At 47.2% G+C, this 19,645-nt stretch overlaps 1 protein-coding gene across 1 annotated transcript; it reads right to left on the bottom strand.

Annotated features, from left to right (window-relative positions):
* AARSD1 (alanyl-tRNA synthetase domain containing 1) lies at positions 10,459 to 19,052 on the bottom strand. The gene is made up of 12 exons (XM_021066968.1): positions 18,894 to 19,052; positions 18,637 to 18,768; positions 18,095 to 18,254; positions 17,541 to 17,598; positions 16,532 to 16,688; positions 16,319 to 16,435; positions 15,951 to 16,081; positions 15,545 to 15,611; positions 15,284 to 15,375; positions 14,800 to 14,854; positions 12,466 to 12,560; positions 10,459 to 10,790 (listed from the first exon to the last, which is right to left on the bottom strand). Exons 1-12 carry the CDS (start codon positions 18,930 to 18,932, stop codon positions 10,655 to 10,657), a joined length of 1,239 nt encoding a protein of 412 aa, XP_020922627.1. The 5' UTR covers positions 18,933 to 19,052; the 3' UTR covers positions 10,459 to 10,654.

The raw sequence follows: 19,645 nt of genomic DNA, 5'->3' as shown, positions 1-19,645 counted from the left end.
TTTCAAATGGTGGAGCTTCTACTGGCCTTTCTTTCTACACTTTCAGCCTTCTGCTGGCGGGCGTTACAGTGACTGCAGAAGTGGGCTTGGAGGTCAGGGTACCACCAGCTACTATTTTCCTGCAGGAACCACAAGGCCTGGTCCCCACACCTCAGCTCTTCATTTTGGTTTCGCCTCAGAAGAGCAAGCGTACTTAGCATGCTGGCTGATTTCAATTTTCTTCACCCTTTTCCAGAGGGCGGTATCAAAAGAGTTTCTGACCTTCTTAGTGTATTTAGCCTTGTCATTGCAAACTAGGGCTGAGCCCAGAGAGCTGGATGCTGTTTCCTTCCTTCCTCCCTTTCTTTCTTTCTGTCTGTCTGTCTTTTTAGGGCTGCACCCGTGGCATACGGAGGTTGCCAGGCTAGGGGTCAAATTGGAGCTATAGCCACTGGTGTACACCGCAGCCACAGCAACGTCAGATCCAAGCTCTGTCTGCGACCTACACCACAGCTCATAGCAACACCAGATCCTTAACCCACTGAGCGAGGCCAGGGATAGAACCTGCGTCCTCATGGATATTAGTCAGGTTCGTTTCCACTGAGCCCCGCTGGAAACTCCAGGATGCTGTTTTCTGAATGAAGCTAGGACTCAGCACTCTTCAGAATGGAGTTGGGGCATAAAATAGCAAGCATCAAATTTGATCAGAGAAGAGTTCACACACACACACACACACACACACACACACACACACACACACAAAAAAACACAAATGACAGGTCATTTCCCGAAGGCCACACACCATGTCTCTCGTTTTTTGGGAAACATCTGGCTACTCCACATCCCACAGACAAGATCTTCAGTAGCCACAAGGGACCAAGACGCTGAGAAACCCTCTTTCGGACGGTCTGAATCAGCGAGGAGGCGGGGGCTGTGGGGGGGGCTCTTTTATCCTCTTTTTTCCTGGGAGAAGCCTCGGTAACCACTGGTTCACAGCACCCTCTGCTGTTAAGTTGCAGAGGCGAGTGCCTCAGCGTTGGGAGCGAGGAAGCTAGAGGATCCCGGTCCGGGGCAAGAAGCAAATGACAAGAGCAGAAGAGATTCCAAATTCATTTTCATGCCGAACTTCAGGATGAGTTCATCTTGCTGGTAACAGACGGCAAAGACACGGCCAAAGAAAACGGGCACCTGGACTTTTCCAGCAGGGCAGCTTTTCAGCCTTTTCCAAAGCTGAGTGGAAATCCCTGACTCACCCACACCAAGGATCCGAAACGGGCCAAGTACACTTTTTCAAGCATCATTTGTAAAACACATGGACTATGGTCTCCGTAGACGTCAAGGCGAGAGTGACAGAAAAGGGGAGACAGACAGGCTTAGAATTAAATGTCAGGAATTAGGGCCTTCTCTTTCGGACCCCGAAAGAGTAAGCCCCTGGTTTTTCCCTTCCTGCATTATAATGTATGTACCTGCCCTCACAGAGGTAAAATCAGAGGCTACGTGGCAACATTATGATGGAAGGTTTTCACTTCCATTTATAGCTCGCTTATTTGATTCCTTTTCCTTGCCAAAAGCACCAGACAGCCTTAAGAGCCTTAAATGCCCTTGTCCTAAAATCACTTATTTAACCATGAAGGAGATGCTAGTTTATAAAAGATATTGGCACGTATACACACACACACACATATATTTGAGCAATTTTTTAAGTATATTACTAATGCTTATATAGCTACTTACTGATATACTAGATATAGTACTGAGAGGCCACACAACACAGTGGCTGGGCAGATGGGCTCAGGAGCCAGACTGCTTGTGCAAATATGTAACTTGCCATTTACTCGCTGTGTGACCTCAGGCAAGCTCCTTATCTCTCTGTGCCTCAGTATCATCATCTATCAAATGGGATGATAGTGGGATTCATCTCATGGGGTTGTTTTGAGAATTAAATGAGTTGACATTTACAAAGTGCCTGAAAAAAGTCTGGCAGAACTATTTCCATTTGTGGCGCTGAAGTGTGTTTTTCACTCTTTGGAATTGCAATTTTTACCAAGTGTATTCCTTGTGTTCATGAGGTCTTGTTCAGACTGTGTCTTTGTCACCTATCCTCTTTCTGCTGAGGTGTAACACAGAGATTACCCTAGTAGGGAGGGAAGGGAGCCTCTGGGACAGAAGAAACGGCCTAGAAGTGCTGGGACAGGCTTGTTTGGGGGAAGAGCAACAAAAGTTTCATGTCTTTCATTCTTTGCCTCCCTGTAACAGCCACGTAAAAGGTGCCACATAAAAGATATTTTATCTATGACTCACCAATGAAACCATCAGCCTCTTTAAGACCCTGGTCACCTTCTGGGACTGAGGACAATTTGCAGCCCAGAATTTCTATAAAGAAAGGGCTCGGAGGTTGGCCATCTGGTTGGAAGGGAAGCCGGCAGAGTTGTCTTAGAATAAACAAGCTTTGTTTGCTTAGTAAGCACCCTGCCGTATGTAAGGTGGCCTGGGTGCTGGAGCCCAGGAGGGACTAAATTTTCCCCAAGACTCCAATGTCACTGCCACAACCCTCCCGTGCTCTTCCCCCCCCCCCCCCGCCCGATATTCTTACGTCACCCTGTCCTTTTCCTCTTTGACTTGACAGAATGTATAACTTTACATTTATTGGTCTCTCTCTCCCCTTTCTTCTCCGTGGCCTCAAATGCCAATAAGAACAGTGGCCAAAGCTGTATTAATCCCCAGTATAGCCCAGTTCTTAGAACAGTGTCTGGCACACACTACACTCTCAATAATTATCTATTGAGTACATGAACAAATGAATTCTGTGATTGTTTACTCTATGCCCAAATCAATAACAACAAAAACAAGCTAGGTGACATGAAAAAAAGAGGGAGTTTTCTTTCCATTTTCCTTTTCTTTTTTTTTTGCTTTTTAGGGCTGCACCCAAGGCATATGGAAGTTCTCAGGTTAGGGGTTGAATCGGAGCTTCACCTGCTGGCCACAGCCATAGCTACAGCAACACCGGAGCCTTACTCCACTGAGCTGGAGCCAGGGATCAAACCTGCATCCTCATGGATACTAGTTGGGTTCGTAACCACTGAGTGACAACAGGGACTTCCGGGATTTTCATTTTCATAAAAGAAAAGGTTGATTCTGAAACACTTGGCTTTGAGGCTGGGGTTTTTGGACAAGCAGGGATGTTTACCAGGAGGCCTCAGCTGCAGGTGGCTTCTGCAGGGAATATATGAAAGGGCTCAGCCTAAGAGAGAGAAAGCCCTGAGCACCTCTCCTGCTCTGGACACAGGCCCAGGTCCGTTCTCCAAGACCCGCTCTTGTTCCTTGACACTGAGAGACTGGCCTTGTGCCAGAGGTAATCTGCACAGAAGGTGAAGAACTTTCTGGGAAAAAAGGGAAAACGTCTCCATCATTCTTTCCCAAATAGCCCTGGTTGTCTTCTGTCAAGGGCATTTTAGTCATAGTTTGGATCCAGTTCAGGAAAGGAATGGACCCAGAAGTTCAGACACAGAAGCTTTCTGCAAGAGTGTTTCAGTAGGGGATGTTGAGCCATCTGTTTCCCAAGCAGGGCCCTGGAGTTTATTTAAGTTCTTATTAAGGAAAAAGCTGGGCATTAGCATAGCTTGGCCGCCCTCTGGTTTCTACTCAGGACAAAGGTTGGGGTGGTGCCATAGGACGTTTAGGCATGATGCCTGCCTGAATTTGGTCTGTCTCCTGTCTATGCCCATCTTTCATCAGATGCCTTTTGTCTTTCACACTCACATTTGAACCAGCACCCATATATGCACCCAGGAGACCCTCACCTTGGTGTGATGGGCAGTATCTGTGTCTTCAGCAAGTTAGAGGTACTTAGGCCATAAAACATTATTAGCCAAAAAGGAGCCCCTTCTCACTATTTCTAGGCCCCCAAAGTAGATTCTAGCCATGTTCCAGCATCTACATATTCTGTGTGTATGTGTGTGTGTGTGTGTAAAACTCTGTCACGTTTGGTGCTACTTTATAAAATGCCTCTTATTCTCTTTGTCCTCATTCAGTGTTACTCTAATACATGATTAACCTCCCTCTGCTTTGTTCCTGGTGATCCTCCGAAAGATAATCCACCCCATCCCTTGAATACAAACGGTTCCTCTCCCCGGGGCATTGGATTAGGGCCCCTTTGACAAGTGTGAATGACGTCACCAGTTCAAAAAACTGTTTTATTTTCCCTTTCTGTATACAACTAGTTACTATTTTCCCATAATTTGCTCAATTGTTGATGCATTTTCCTAATTGAGTTATTTTCAGAAAGTTCCTTCTTTCTTCGGACACCGTGTTCACATCTCCATTTGCAGATCAAGCAATTGAAGGGCAGGGAATCTCCACAGGGAGACCAGACACCCTGGTTTGCCTGAGACCGTCCTGGTGTGTGACTGTGGTTTCGGACTGTGGTTTCTCTCTTAGAAGTGCCCAAGTTTGGATAATAAACAACGTGGTCACTTAAAGCCTACCTGAACAGAACCTACTGGACTCCTGGCAAGTGAGGGTAGCCTCCTGTCCACTGCTTTTTTTTTTTTTTTTTTTTTTTTTTGGTCTTTTTTGCCATTTCTTGGGCCGCTCCTGCGGCATATGGAGGTTCCCAGGCTAGGGGTCGAATCGGAGCTGTAGCTGCCGGCCCACGCCAGAGCCACAACAACACGGGATCCGAGCTGCACACACAGCTCACAGCAACGCCGGATCCTTAACCCACTGAGCAAGGCCAGGGATCGAACCTGCAACCTCATGGTTCCTAGTCGGATTCGTTAACCACTGCGCCACGATGGGAACTCCTCCACTGCTTTTTATATATATATACAATGATTTTATTTTTTTCCATCATAGCTGGTTTACAGTGTTCTGTCAATTTTCTACTGTACAGCATGGTGACCCAGTTACACATACGCGTACACATTCTTTTTTCTCACATTATCATGCTCCATCATAAGTGACTAGACATAGTTCCCAGTGCTACACAGCAGGATCTCATTGCTAATCCATTCCAAAGGCAAGAGTCCACATCTACTATCCCCAAGCTCCCAATCCATCCCACTCCCTCCCCCTCCCTCTTGGCAACCACAAGTCTATTCTCCAAGTGCATGATTTTCTTTTCTGTGGAAAGGTTCATTTGTGCTGTATATTAGATTCCAGATATAAGTGATATCATATGGCATTTATCTTTGTCTTTCTGACTTACTTCACTCAGTGTGAGAGTCTCTAGTTCCATCCATGTTGCTGCAAATGGCATTATTTCATTCTTTTTTACAGTTGAGTAGTATTCCATTGTGTATATATACCACATCTTCCTAATCCAATCATCTGTTGATGGACATTGGGGTCATTTCCATGTCTTGGCTATTGTGAATAGTGCTGCAATACCGGGTGCATGTGTCTTTTTCAAGGGAAGTTTTGTCCGATATATGTCCAAGAGTGGGATTGCTGGGTCATATGGTAGTTCTATGTATAGTTTTCTAAGGTACCACCATACTGTTCTCCATAGTGGTTGTACCAGCTTACATTCCCACCAACAGTGCAGGAGGGTTCCCTTTTCTCCACACCCCCTCCAGTATTTGTCATTTGCGGACTTATTAATGATGGCCATTCTGACTGGTGTGAGGTGGAATCTCGTGGTAGTTTTGATTTGCATTTCTCTAATAATCAGTAATGTTGAGCATTTTTTCATGTGCTTGTTGGCCATCTGTATATCTTCCTTGGAGAAATGTCTATTCAGGTCTTTTGCCATTTTTCAATTGGATTGTTGGCTTTTTTGCTGTTGAGTTGTGTAAGTTGTTTGACAGTTGCATCATTTGAAACTATTTTCTCCCATTCTATAAGTTGTCTTTTTGGTTTCTTTTTGGTTTTCTTTGCTGTGCAAAAGCTTGTCAGTTTGATTAGGTCCCATCCACTGCTCTTTTTTTTTTTTTTTCAGGGCTGCATCTGTGGCAAATCAGAGCTGCAGCTGAGGGCCATAGCCACAGCCACAGCCATGCCAGATCCGAGCAGCATCTTTACCCTACACTGCAGCTCATGGCAATGTGGGATCCTTAACCCACTGATAGGGGCCAGGGATCAAGCACACAACCTCATGGATACTAGTCAAGTTCATTACTCCTGAGCCACAGTGGGAACTCCCACTGCTCTTTTTATTACACCTTGATGAAATCAAAACAGAGGGACAGAGGAACGTTACATACACAAAAACTGAATTTACTTGGGTCTCTGTTCAAGGGAAACCTGCCTGAGTCCTTCTGTAATAAGGAACATTCCGTGAAGCAGATAATACTTCCCCATCTCTCAGCAACGATTCCACCTTGTACTGCATAACTTTTACACTACGGTTTTGTTTTAAAACAAGGGACACTCGTTTAACCAGAAAAGCAAGATGCAGAGGAGTGTACAGTATGCTGCTGCCACTTATATTTCAAGAGAGGGAAGATTTATAACATCTATTAAAAAAAATACTACCAGGGGATACATAAGAAATTAGTGGTTGTCTCTGGCAAGGAAAACTGGATAAGAGCAGGGTTGGAGGAAGACTTTTTAAGAAAACATTTTTTTTAAATGGAGTTACCAGAGTTCCTATCGTGGCTTGGCAATAACGAGCCCAACTAGTATTCACGAGGATGTGGGTTCAATCCCTGGCCCCAATCAGTGGGTTAAGGATCTGGCGTTGCTGTGAGCTGTGGTGTAGGTTGCAGACATGGCTCAGATCCCCTGTTGCTGTGGCTGTGGTGTAGACTGGCAGCTACAGCTCCGATTTGACCCCTCACCTGGGAACTTTCATATGTCACGAATGCGGCCCTAAAAAGCAAAAAAAAAAAAAAAAAAAAAAAAAAAAAAGGAGTTCTCATTATGGCTCAGTGGGTTAAGAACCAAACATAGATAGTGTACATGAAGATTCAGGTTCGATCACTGACCTCACTCCGGATGAAGGTGTACTTGGCCTTGCCACAGCTGCGGCGTAGATCTCAGATGCAGCTACGATCTAGTGCTGTCATTGCTGTGGCTCTGGTGTAGGCTGGAAGCTGCAGCTCCAATTCAACCCCTAGCCTGGGAATGTCCATATATCACAGGTGCAGCCATGAAAAGAAAAAAGAAAAAAAGTTTAAATTTTAAAAATCTCTTGATGCCTTTCATACCTGTAGGTAACCTACTCATGTAGCATCAAGGCCTAAATTTTGTCTCAGAAACTCAAATGGCCACCTCCCTGCAGCCCCGCGCTCCCACTAATCTGCCTCCTGGCTCCACCTGACATCTGGCTCTAGACTCCTGTCCCTGACAAGTAGGCTACTTTATGGCTTTCGGCCTTACCAGACTAGCTGTTTCAGCTTCTTTCACTTTGGGAGAAAACTAACTGGATACTGCCATTCTCTCTTTAGGGGCTCTTGACACGAGACTCCCCACCAGATCTGCATCCACACAGACGAACAGAGAACTTCTCTGGGTTCTCTCTCATTTAAACCACGTTCACACCAGCTCATTTAATGATGCTCTTTTCAGGGTTGAAGATGGAAACAGCTGCCCACAGTCACAGCCACAGCTTATCTCCTCTGGGTGTCGGATTTCTTTTTTTCTTCTATTCTTTCACCCTTTTTCTTTTTTTTAGGGCCACACCCGCGGCATATGGAGGTTCCCAGGCTAGGGGTCAAATCGGAGCTGTAGCCTCTGGGCTACACCACAGCCACAGCAATGCAGGATCCAAGCAGAGTCTTCAACCTACACCACAGCTCACGGCAAAGCCGGATTCTTTTTTTTTTTTTTTTTTTTTTTTTGGAATCTTTGGAGCACTTTTATTTTTTATTTATTTATTTATTTATTTTTGGTCTTTTTGTCTTTTTTGTCTTTTGTTGTTGTTGTTGTTGTTGTTGCTATTTCTTGGGCCGCTCCCGCGGCATATGGAGGTTCCCAGGCTAGGGGTTGAATCAGAGCTGTAGCCACCAGCCTACGCCAGAGCCGCAGCAACGCGGGATCCGAGCCGCGTCTGCAACCTACACCACAGCTCACGGCAACGCCGGATCGTTAACCCACTGAGCAAGGGCAGGGACCGAACCCGCAACCTCATGGTTCCTAGTCGGATTCGTTAACCACTGCACCACGACGGGAACTCCAAAAGCCGGATTCTTAACCCACTGAGTAAGGCCAGGGCTCGGACCTGTATCCTCATGGATACTAGTCAGATTTGTTTCCACTGAGCCACAACAGGAACTCCCACCCTGGCTGTCCTTGCCTTGGCCATCTTTATTCTGGCTAAAGTTAATTTGATGATCTGAGTATTCGGTTGATTTCAGTTTAATAAGATAAACAGTTTTGCCACCCCCAACAGAGTCTATTCCCTGAATGAGGGGTTAAATGTTTATCGTGGTACATGACAACATCGGATTTGAGCCCATGGACTTAGCTGTTTTCCCATTTTAATTTTTTTAATAATGATTTTTATTTTTTTCCATTATACCTGGATTTTTTCCCATTTTAAATTTTTTGAAATAATGAGACTTAGCTGTTTTAATTGCTCACATGTAACCGGAGTTTGTGCATTTATTTGTAGGACAGATACAAGGTCACCTGGGTTATGAAACTTTTGAGTTTTGAGGCAATGGGCAGCAGTGGGAAGAGATAACAAAATTTCAGGGGACAAGAATTCTACTGGGGCTCCACCACTGGGCGACATATCTTTGGGCAACTCAAGAGTTTATCTCCTCTGGCCCTCTGGGGCTACAGGGAAAAAAAAGTTTATCTCCTACGGTGGTAAAAATGGTAAAGTTTTATGTTATGTTTATTTTACCACAATAAAGAAAAAAATAGTAATAATAAAAATAAAAATAATAATAAAACAATAAAAATAATAAATAATAATTTAAAAAGTGTCTTATCTCCTCAGGTCTGGTTGTCAATCTCTAAGGTTCCTTCCAGGCCTAGAATTGTTTTGATTCTATGACCTTACTAAAATCTGAAATCTAGTTAGAGAAGTGGGAATTAGTATTAGGAAGCTTCAAAATTTGACAATGTGTTTAATTTTTTTTCTGTTTTAGAGCCACACTTGCAGCACATGGAGGTTTCCAGGCTAGGGGTCAAATCGGAGCTGCAGCTGCCAGCCACAGCCACAGCCACAGCAACTCAGGATCCAAGCCACGTCTACGACCTACACCACAACTCATGGCAATGCCGGATCCTTAACCCACCGAGCAAGGCCAGGGATCAAACTCACGTCCTCATGGAAACTAGTCGGGTTCATTAACCACCGAGCCACAACAGGAACTCTTGACATTGTGTTTAGAGAGGAGACAACTTGTAAATAAATGTCTCTTGTTTCAAAGACTGAAAGGCTTATCAGGCAACTTTCATAGTATTGCAGACGACATGCTTATTCGTAATACCCTGAACTTTCTGCAGGTTGATATCACATGGACATGTAACCACATAACCTCTCAGGAGCCCCAGGATTCAAACCTAAGTTTGACTTGCAGGACCAGCACAAACATCGTAACTGACATGCTCTGTGAGGGAAAAACACGGGCTGTTTGCAGGTATTTGTCTATGCTTTGAAGTGGAATGGCACAGTAAGTTACTGAAGTTTGAAGCTAATCTTTTCAAATGACTACCTCATGAGCTAATTACACTACAGTGCTATTGCTAATTATGTACCCACTGGCACCTAACCTCTCTGAACCTCATCTATAAAATAAGGTGGCTACAATAAATCACTGGTTTCCAAATGGTGCCCTGTGGCTCTACGGGGGCACCTCAGGACCCTCCTAAGCACTGTGAAATCCCCTTTCCCAATCAGAGCAATGCAGCTCTCATTTATTTCTGCACTGAGTTTCTATATGTTAAGAACAGTGAAGAAATGCTTCATTTAAAATGAAAACAAAAATAAATCAACCGTATTTCACTAAATATTAAAAACTCATTAAATAGAAAGAAAACAAAAGTTTAGGCGTTCTCCCTGTGGAGCAGTGGGTTAAGAATCTGACTACAGTGGCTCAGGTTCCCTCACCTAGTGCAGTAGGTTAAATCTGGTGCTGTCACAGCTGTGACTCAGATTCATTCCCTGGCCTGGGAACTTCCACATGCCGTGGGTGTGGCCACAAAGGGAAAAAAAAAAAGTCTTCCAGCCTTCAAGTTCCTTTTGTCCCATGTTAATAATGCCCCCAGCTTCCTTTGAGTTAGTCTTGCCTGGTACCATTTTTGGCCTCAGTAACAGACCTGGAACATCTTTCTCCCACATATTTTCATGGCCTCTTGACCTACATACAAAATCATTGATACCTTTTAATTCTGAAACACAAGACTAGAAGAAGAAATAAGGGAAAAATAAAACAAGGAAAGGTGAGTCTAAGCCACAAGCTGAGACTCATGCCTGATTCGCATTTCCTAAGGCAGCTGCATTTCTACAAGGACTGCAGCTGGGTTTAGATAAATCAGGACACTTTCTCAGCATAAGGCTTAATCAGGTAGGGTGCACCCAACAGAGGCAGAATTAGAGAGCTGTTTATTCACAAAGACATTGATCACACAAGTACACTGGAATATAATGTATAAACTCGTCATTCATCATATAAGTAGAAGTAGTAACACAACCATTTCAAGTCAACTATTTTATTGTCCCAGAGACCCTGTGTCCCAGGAGGCCTGCTGTCAGTGGAGGGCCAGGGAGGCAGGCGAGCCCTCACTCCTCCGCACTCTGGGTGCTGATGTAGTCCTGGAGAAGGGCCTGCACCTCTGCCCGCCGGCTCATCTTGGTGGCCTTGCCCTGAAAGCGGCCTTTCTTCCCTGCTCCCTTGCCTTCCAGCACCTCAGCCACCCTGGGGAGCAGAGAGAGAGTCGGGGAGAGGGTCTTTGAGAGAAAAGCCACGGGAAAACCAAGGGCAGCCCTAAGGCTTTCCCGTGGGCTGCGGGGAGGACAAGCAAGGAGATGGCTTCCAGCAAAGCTTGCACACAAGCACAAAGATCTATGTACTGTGTTTCTTGTGAGAGTGAGTAACTGGGAACAACAGAGGTGTCTAGAAATGGGCTAAATTATGGTAAGCTCCAGAGATCAGGACAAGCATAATCAGAGGTAAAAAGCTTTGTGCAGATACAAAGGCCTGTGGGAACAGCAGTGAAGCAAGCTGGGGTTGAGAGAGCAAGGTGGGCGTGTGGCAACGGCTCAGGCTGAATGTTTAAAGAGGGCAGCCACCACTCACTTCCTTGCAGCTACTACCCTGTAGGAATGTGGGCCCTTTTTTCCCCATTTTTGAGTAAAGCTAGGAGTCTTTATTTTTAAATAAAAATCTCCTGATTTTATTTTTATTTTTGGTCTTTTTAGGGCCACACCTGCGGCACATGGAGGTTCCCAGGCTAGGGGTCGAATCGGAGCTACAGCTGCTGGCCTACACCACAGCCACAGCAACGCGGGATCTGAGCTGCGTCTGCGACCTACACCACAGCTCACGGCAACACCGGATTCTTAACCCGCTGAGCGAGGCCAGGGATTGAACTCGAAACCTCATGGTTCCTAGTTGGATTCATTTCCGCTGTGCCATGACGGAAACTCCAAAAAAAATCTAATTTTAAAATGTAGCAAATAATTTTGAAAATTTAAAAGAGTACGCAGGCCAAACCAATCTATAGACCTCACTTGGCTGCCTATCAGGAACCTCTGCTCTAAGTACTTCTGATTTCTCTCAGCGTTTTACACAAACATGTACTCATCAGAGCCAATCAAGATTTCAAACACCCTAAATGCCACAAAGAATATGGGGTACTCCACCTCCATAGTAATTTAAAATAAAAAAATATAAACAGTAGTGAAAGGGTAAAGAGGTCCAACAAAATTCTGATTTTTTCTTTTGTTTTTTTGGGGCTGCACCCTCAGCACATGGAGGTTCCCAGGCTAGGGGTCTAATGGGAGCTGTTGCCACCAGCTACACCACAGCTCACAGCAATGCTGTGAGCAAGGCCAGGGATCGAACCTGCAACCTCATGGTTCCTAGTCGGATTCATTTCCGCTGCACTATGATGGGAACTCCAAAATTCTGAGTTTTCTATAGCAACTTCATCAATGCCTTTTTTGCTTTGGTCTCTAAATCCCATTCCCCACCCCGCCCCAAGTATCTCCAGGCCTCTGCTTTGCTGGTGCCATAATCAAGTGCTTCATCCGCCCAGAGAAAAGCCAGCACCTGTATTCACATATCATTTACGAATCTCAACTTCTAAAAGAAAAAACATAAAGCACATGAGATTGGGAGCCAAAAAAACTGGGCATGAGTCTCAGTTTTGCCACTTTAACCATGAGATCTCAAGCACATGCTGTGTGTCCCTCATCTGTAACCTGGGAATAATGGTGGCCATTATTTCTGCTCAGCCAACCTCACGCGGCTGTGATGTGAATCGAGATGAGATGCAGATGTGACGGCCCTTTCCACCGGTCAAGGGCTGTATTAGCAGGTTAGGCTGACAGGCTCTCACACCCGTGCAAAGCAATCCATGGGAGATTACCTGGGCCCCAGGGTCTCCACAGCCTCAGCTGGCCCTGCCAGTAAGAAGAGCCCGGCACCTTTCTCGTCGCCCACGGTTAAGAACAAGAGGGTCTCCTAGGAGGTAAGACAAGACAAGCCCTAATACTTAAGGATGTCCAGTCAATCCCCCCTCTCTTCAGTCTCAAGAACAGATTTTTATCATATTGCAATACACAAATGTATCAACACACTGTACACCTTACACAATAGTATATGCCAATTACGTTTCAATTACAGGAAAACAAGAGTTTCTGCAACAATATGGATTGTATCATGCTTAGTGAAATAACTCAGACAGACAAAGACAAATACTCTAGGTTACGACGTCCATGTGGAATCTAAAAAATAAATGAACAAATATAACAAAACAGAAATGGAGAACAAGTGATTACCAGAAGAAAAGGGAAAGGGGAAAGGACAAGACAGGAGAAGGGGATTAATAGGTACAAACTATGTATCAACTACACATATTACAAGGATATATTACACAGCACAGGGCATATGGGCAATATTTTATAGTAATTTTAAATGAAATATAATCTATAAGAAAAAAAACTTTTTTTTTGTCTTTTCAGGGCCGCACCCATGGCATATGAAGGTTCCCAGACTAGGGGTCTAATCAGAGCTATAGCTGCCGGGCTATAGCTGCCGGCCTATGCCACAGCCATGGTAACGCCAGATCCGAGCTGCGTCTGCAACCCACACCACAGCTCACAGCAGTGCCGGATCCTTAACCCACTGAGCAAGGCCAGGGATCGAACCCACAACCTCATGGTTCCTAGTTGGATTCGTTTCTGCTGCGCCACAACAGGAACTCCTATAAAAATTTTTAATCACTACACTGTACATTTGAAACTTATATAACACTGTAAATTAGCTCTTCCTATAAAAAAAAAAAGAGGAAAAAAAAGAAAACAGATTTCAGATTTGCCCCCTGCCCCAAAATCACAAGTGATATCCCTAATGGGTGATAAGTCAGCCCTTCCACTCTGGCCCAGTAGGCACAAGAAACTTGTTTTGTTTTTCTGTGTGGAGTTTTTTTGGTTTTTTTGTTTGTTCGTTTTGGTTTTTAGAGCCACCCCTGCAGCATATGGAGGTTCCCAGGCTGGGAGTCAAACAGGAGCTACAGCCGCTGGCCTAGGCCATAGTCACAGCAACTCGGGATCCGAGCCATGTCTGCAACCTAAACCACAGCTCACAGCAACACCAGATCCTGAACCCACTGAAAAGGGCCAGGGATCGAACCCACATCCTCATGGATCAGATTCATTACCACTGTGCCACAATGGAAACCCCACAAGAAACTGCCCCCCCACCCCCTCCACCCCCGACCACCACAAGCAACTTTTTGAAATTGACTATAGGAACTTGGGTTGAACACCAAGAGGGCAAAGGGAGTTCCCTTGTGGTGCAGAAGGTTAAGTATCCAGCAGCAGTTTGGGTCACTGCTGTGGTGAGGATTCTATCTCTGGCTGGGTTATTCCCACATACCGTGGAAATGGCAAATAAATAAATAAATAAGAGGGCGAAGCCTGCTGGACCATGACCAAGCATAAAATGCCTTTCATGACCTGACACTCCCACCAACCTCTGCTGCCTGGCCACCCTGCTTCCCCCACACACCTGTGCCTGCCTAAACCTCCACGTTTCCCTCTGCCTGGCCACCCCGCCCAGCAATGACCCGAAAGCAATCTTCCAGGCCCCCACCCACCCCCGTCCGCCTTTCCCTCGGAAGTAATGGACTCCTCTGCCTCTGGCATCCACCACCCTACGTTATAAAGGTCAACATACACAGCTGTCTCCCAGACCAGAGTGAGTTCCTTGAGAATTAGTACTCTCTACACAGAAGTGTGAAGAGCAATATGCACACTGCTTGGCCCAGAGTAGATATTCCAAGAAGTGTTTCTGGAATAAATGCAAAAAAGGGCCCTGGAAACCTCTAAGCTCTAAACCATCCCGAGGAGGAGGGGCATCTGAGGCCAGAGGCAAAGGAAAATGGAAAAGACAGCCTTCTAAAGGCCTAGCCAACCCCTCGTCTTTCTCAATCAGGCCCTGGGCGCACATAAATGCGAGCGGCATGGAGAAGTTCTAGTTCTGATAAAGAGAGCTCTGAAGCTGGTAAATGTCATAGCCCCAGAAAGGTCAATCCCTCAGACCAAGCGTGGCACCTAAATGCTCAGTCAGCGCTGAGAAAACAGCACCGAATGAAGCCTATTCTCTATGCCCATGTGCACGCGGAGAGACCTCAGCTGACCCCTCCCGCCACACTTGGGTCTCCGCCCAGGGTGGACAAAGAATCTCACGCTCCTCTTACCTCTGACCCGATCTCGTTGGCGATGATATTCATGAATTCAGAATCACCCTCCTTCCTAAAACAAAGGACACAGGCCTGAGATCCAGGTTACAATGGGAGTTGGAAAACGGCAGGAGGCCCAGGTCCTCCTCGCGGCTGGCCTCCCTGCTGCCTTTTGTGCCAAGTCCTAGGCTCCCTCAGCAGAGAAAGAGCGCGGGCTGAGGGCCAGTCCTTCTCAGCCTCGGCACTCGATAACAAGCTCTGCATCCGTTTCCTCTCCCTCAGACAGGATTCACCCGGGGCAGTGGAGCCCTGGTAGGTGGTGAAGGAGATGAGGGAACTTGCTAAGGCAAGTTCCAGTGTTACAGTGAAGGTGTTTCTATTAAACCCAGAAACCCTGGAATGTAACATGTCTGAGGACACCAGGGGTGACCCACCCCCCACTATGCGCTGCGTACAGGGGAGGGGCTGAGCCCCAGGCCAGCACCCTGGGCCCCTCTCTCACCGGTGTAACGTGACCACGCCTCCCCAGTCTGGGCTGTTCCTGAGGCTGAGAGCGATGTGCACAGCCAGGTCTCTGAGCAGGTTCAGGTTGTTCTGAAACAGAGGCCATGACTCAGTTGACAGGCGGGGAAAGGGGAACCAGAGGGCGCACTGTCCCGCCTCCCCCGCCCACTGCCCTCTGACCCCACACATCCGGCCAGGCGGAGGCGAGGCGCCTTGTCGGAGGGGCCAGTTCCAGGCAGAGCCTCCAGGCATAAGTCACCTTCTGCAGGAGCTTGCTGGAGGCCTGCAGCTTCTTCACTGCTTCCACGTGATCCTCTGCTGCACACCTGCAAGAGAAAGGTTCTTGGAGGCCCACCCGGACTTCCAGCTGCTTTTGGCATCAGGCATAAATCAACAGTGCTCTTCTTTACGGTCTGTGTCCATCCCGATGGGGACCTGGGGACACTGCAAGGAAACCTCAGGAGGTCGGGGGAGAGGATATAAAGGAAAAAACCGTTTTGTGTGCCTCTGACTGATGATCCAAAGCACTGTGTCACTCACGATGGCATCCTCCCCCGCAGAGAGAAGAGATTACTCTGTCTGTTGTACCAGAGGGAAGGCTAAGCTCTGGCTAAGCTCCGGGCTGCCCAGGGGCTGAGAGCAGGGGGCAGTGGCAGGGGGCGTACTTCAGCAGGGCCGTCAGCGCTCTCTCGGTGCTGTGACTCCTCTCCATCCACTTCAGCACCCGGTTCCCAGCCAGAAAGGTCAGGTTGGTTTTGTTCTTTTTCCCCTTCTCAGTGCCCAGAATTTTAATGACCTACATGAAGCAAGGAGATAACACACCAATACACACACACACACACACACACATGTAAACTGCAGTGGTGCTGGACCTGAGGGTAGGCGAGAGAACCTCCCCCCAGGCTCAGAAGCAATAAAGGAGTGATTTCATCTGGGACCCCTCAGGCGTCCCCCTCTATCGCTCCCAGCCCTGTCACGATCCCCCACTCTCAACACCCTCTCTCCCTCCCGCTCAAAAGCCCCTCCTCCCTACCTGAAGGTCACTGAGATTGCTCACGTGGGTCCCACAGCACATGTTAGAATCAACGCCCTTGATGGTAACGACTCGAATAGGCCCAGCGTGATCATCCGGCAAACCCCGGGCCCTCACCTGGAATACAAGGAAGGGAGGAGGGCTGTCCGAATTCTGGTGAGGAGCCCAGGGAAGACCACTCTAGAGAAGCCATCCCACCATCCTTCTCCTCACCTGCTCCACCTCGGGGTCATCCAGGCTCAGTTCTCGCACATTCACTGGCAGCCGATCTCTGATTTTTTCATTGACACTCTGCTCAATGGCAGCTACCTGCTCCGCAGTCACAGAGGGGCTGTCCAGCTCGATCACACTCCGGAGTCGCCCCAACTCCCTGCCAGAAGGAGGAGAGTGGTAACAGGATGCTGATGAAAGCAACGATAGAGGGTTCCCCGTCGTGGCGCAGTGGTTAACGAATCCGACTAGGAACCATGAGGTTGAGGGTTCGATCCCTGGCCTTGCTCAGTGGGTTAAGGATCCGGCGTTGCTGTGAGCTGTGGTGTGGGTTGCAGATGCAGCTCGGATCCCGAGTTGCTGTGGCTCTGGCGTAGGCCGGTGGCTACAGCTCCCATTCAACCCCTAGCCTGGGAACCACCATATGCCGCAGGAGCGGCCCGAGAAATGGCAAAAAGACAAAAAAAAAAAAGAAAGCAATGACAATAACAAGAGAAGTTTACAGTTTACAAAGCACCTTCATGTAAATGCTCTGTTCTATTTTTGTCCGTGCCTGTGGCATGTGGAAATTCCCCGGCCAGAGATGGAACAGGAGCCACAGCAGGGACCACAATAGGCCGCTGCAGTGACAGTGCTGGATCTTTAACCTGCTGTGCCACAAGGGAATTCTATAAATGCTATTATTTAATTCTCACAAAAACATCACAAAGTAGGGGCTACCATTTCCATTTTACATGTGAGGGGTCATGTTGAGGAACCTGATCAAGGTCACAGAGCCGGGGTTCATCCCCTAGGTCACTGGGCTGTAGGTTCCATGCTCTTTCCTAAGCAAAGGCAGATGTCTCTTCTTCCATCCTTATGTTTCCCCTGAGAAACACAAGGTCACCTGCCACCCATCGTCAAGGGAAAAGGAGAGCACAACAGATTTTTATCCTCCTACCCCTGACGTGCTACTGGGAAAGGAGCTGGCAGTCAGGCACCCAAGGCTGACAGTTTTATGCCTCCTGCTCACCATGAAGTTGTCTTCAGCCCAAAAAGATGATCAGCAACCGCAGTGATAAGATGCTGCCCTAAGCAGAGAAAGCAGGAGACAAGAGAAGAGTAAAAAGCCCAGGCAGCCACACAATCCCAGCATAAATGTCATCACAGAATTTCTTCCCTTGAAGACCTGCAGTACAGGACAGTGAGTAATGCTCCTTTTTTTTTTTTTTTTTTTTCAGGGCCACACCTGAGGCATATGGAGGTTCCCAGGTTAGGGGTCAAATCAGAGCCCCTCCCTTGGCCACAGCAACGCCAGATGCAAACTGCACCCGCAACCTACACCACAGCTCACGGCAACATCAGATCCTCAGACCACTGAGCGAGGCCAGGGATCGAACCTGCGTCCTCATGGCTGGTGATACTCAAATTCAACCGTTATGCTAATATTTTTCCTTCAACTGTTCATTTTGCTTTTACGGCACTTATCACATCCTGCCTGAATTGGAGTTGATTCTGAGTACGTCTGTTCCTTCCAAAAGGTTAACTTCTAGAGAACCCAAACCACCTATCATCCCACACACCTACCTGAATGCTGCTGCATGTGGTCAAACCTCCGCTCCCAGTCCACTCGGACCTGGACCTCGGTCCCAGGGGTCAGGGGTGTCTGGGTGAAATGATCAGCCTGGGCGCCGCGGCGGGTCACTCTCAGCACAGAGATGTCATTGATTGTACCATGGTCATCAGGCTGGGGAAAAGAAGTAAAGATAATCAGTAGTAGCAGGTAGGGATCACCTTAACTCCCGAATACAAAGACCCTCTAGGGAGAGTATGCGAGAAACACACCCAGAACTTGAGATTCCCTAGGGGAGAAGAAAGAGCAAGGCCAAGTGAAGTGGTACTTTTGCTTCATGAGGAGACTGTCCCTGTCCTCTTTACGCTGAACACCTATGTATTTGTTGATAAATAACCCGTTGAATGAACAAATGAACTGAAATGAATTAACTTCCATTTGTATTCATTGTATCTGGGACACAGAAACAGATCATCTTCCTGCTGAGCAGAAAGGAATTACTGGCTTCCAGGGAGGCAAGAGGCGGGAAGAGGAGGGGGAGGGTCGGGTCTGCTACCTGTCCCCCGCCCTCGGGGAAAAGCAGCGTGTCTTCCAGCACCACTTGGAAACCGCTCAGTACTTCCTTCTTGCCGTTGCTTCCTTCGATCTGCAGCTCTGCGGGACTGCAGGAAACCACGGTGGTGGTGAACTGGGAAAAGAAGGAAGAAAAAGTAAGTCCCGACCGGACTGATCCCAGCTTGGCGTTCCCTCCTCGTGGCGCCCTCCTGCCTGCACCGCCCGGTCCGCTCAGCTCCCTCGCCCCGCCGGCCGCACCTCCCTGGCGTAGCTGTCCCGCTGACACCTGAACGCCATCGGTGCAGTCTCTTAGAACGGCGGGATCAGCACACACAGGAGCCGCCTGGCGAGGACGGAGAGCGAAGCGGGACAATCTTTATTCCGGGAGTGTCTCTGCGCAGACGCAAAAGGACATGGAAAAACGGTGTGCGATTAGGACAAACTTACTGAAAACGCGACGTGTCGGTGTTCTGGGTTATTAAAATAGCAACAATTTTAAGGCTTTGAAAAGAACCAGAAAACAAGAAGAAATACAAGTGCGGTCTAACTTGCCAAAGCACTTAATTTAGCCACTTTGGGCCCCAGGAATGTACGTAATTCCGCCCCGCAGAAGCCCAGCTGGTAGACGTGGGAATTGGTACCGGCTTGGGTGCACGGCAGCGCTGCCCAGTGGAAAGTAATGCGAGCCACATATGTTAATTTTTTTAAATTTAAATCGACCTATCCAGAATGTTATTTCGTCTGATGATAAGTCTTTTTAAATAAATGAGGGCTTTTTTTTTCTCCATTAAAAAAAAAAATTCGAAACCTGGTGTGTATTTTACATCTACAGTACATCTCAGTGCAGACTAGGGACATTTCAAGTACTCAATAACCACATGTGACAGGTGCTCCCGCATTGTACAGCATAAAAAGGTTAACAGGAGTCAAACTGCAATCAGCGCCTTACAACGTTAAAGAGATTAAAAGTTCAAATTAGGAGTTCCCGTCGTGGCGCAGTGGTTAACGAA

Source organism: Sus scrofa, chromosome 12 (genome assembly GCF_000003025.6).
Source record: "Sus scrofa isolate TJ Tabasco breed Duroc chromosome 12, Sscrofa11.1, whole genome shotgun sequence".
In the NCBI taxonomy this organism is placed as follows: domain Eukaryota; kingdom Metazoa; phylum Chordata; class Mammalia; order Artiodactyla; family Suidae; genus Sus; species Sus scrofa.
The sequence above is the reverse complement of the archived record's forward strand: the minus strand, read 5'-3'. Positions and strand labels throughout refer to the sequence as shown.

Bases quoted from the DNA above. Each gene is read 5' to 3' on its own strand.
- AARSD1 (XM_021066968.1), bottom strand. From the start codon at position 18,932: ATGGCGTTCAGGTGTCAGCGGGACAGCTACGCCAGGGAG. The intron at 18,769-18,893 runs GTGCGGCCGGCG...TTCTTTTCCCAG, and splicing joins GGGACAGCTACGCCAGGGAG to TTCACCACCACCGTGGTTTC. The intron at 14,855-15,283 runs GTGAGAGAGGGG...CCTTTGTTTTAG, and splicing joins GGCGTGGTCACGTTACACCG to GAAGGAGGGTGATTCTGAAT.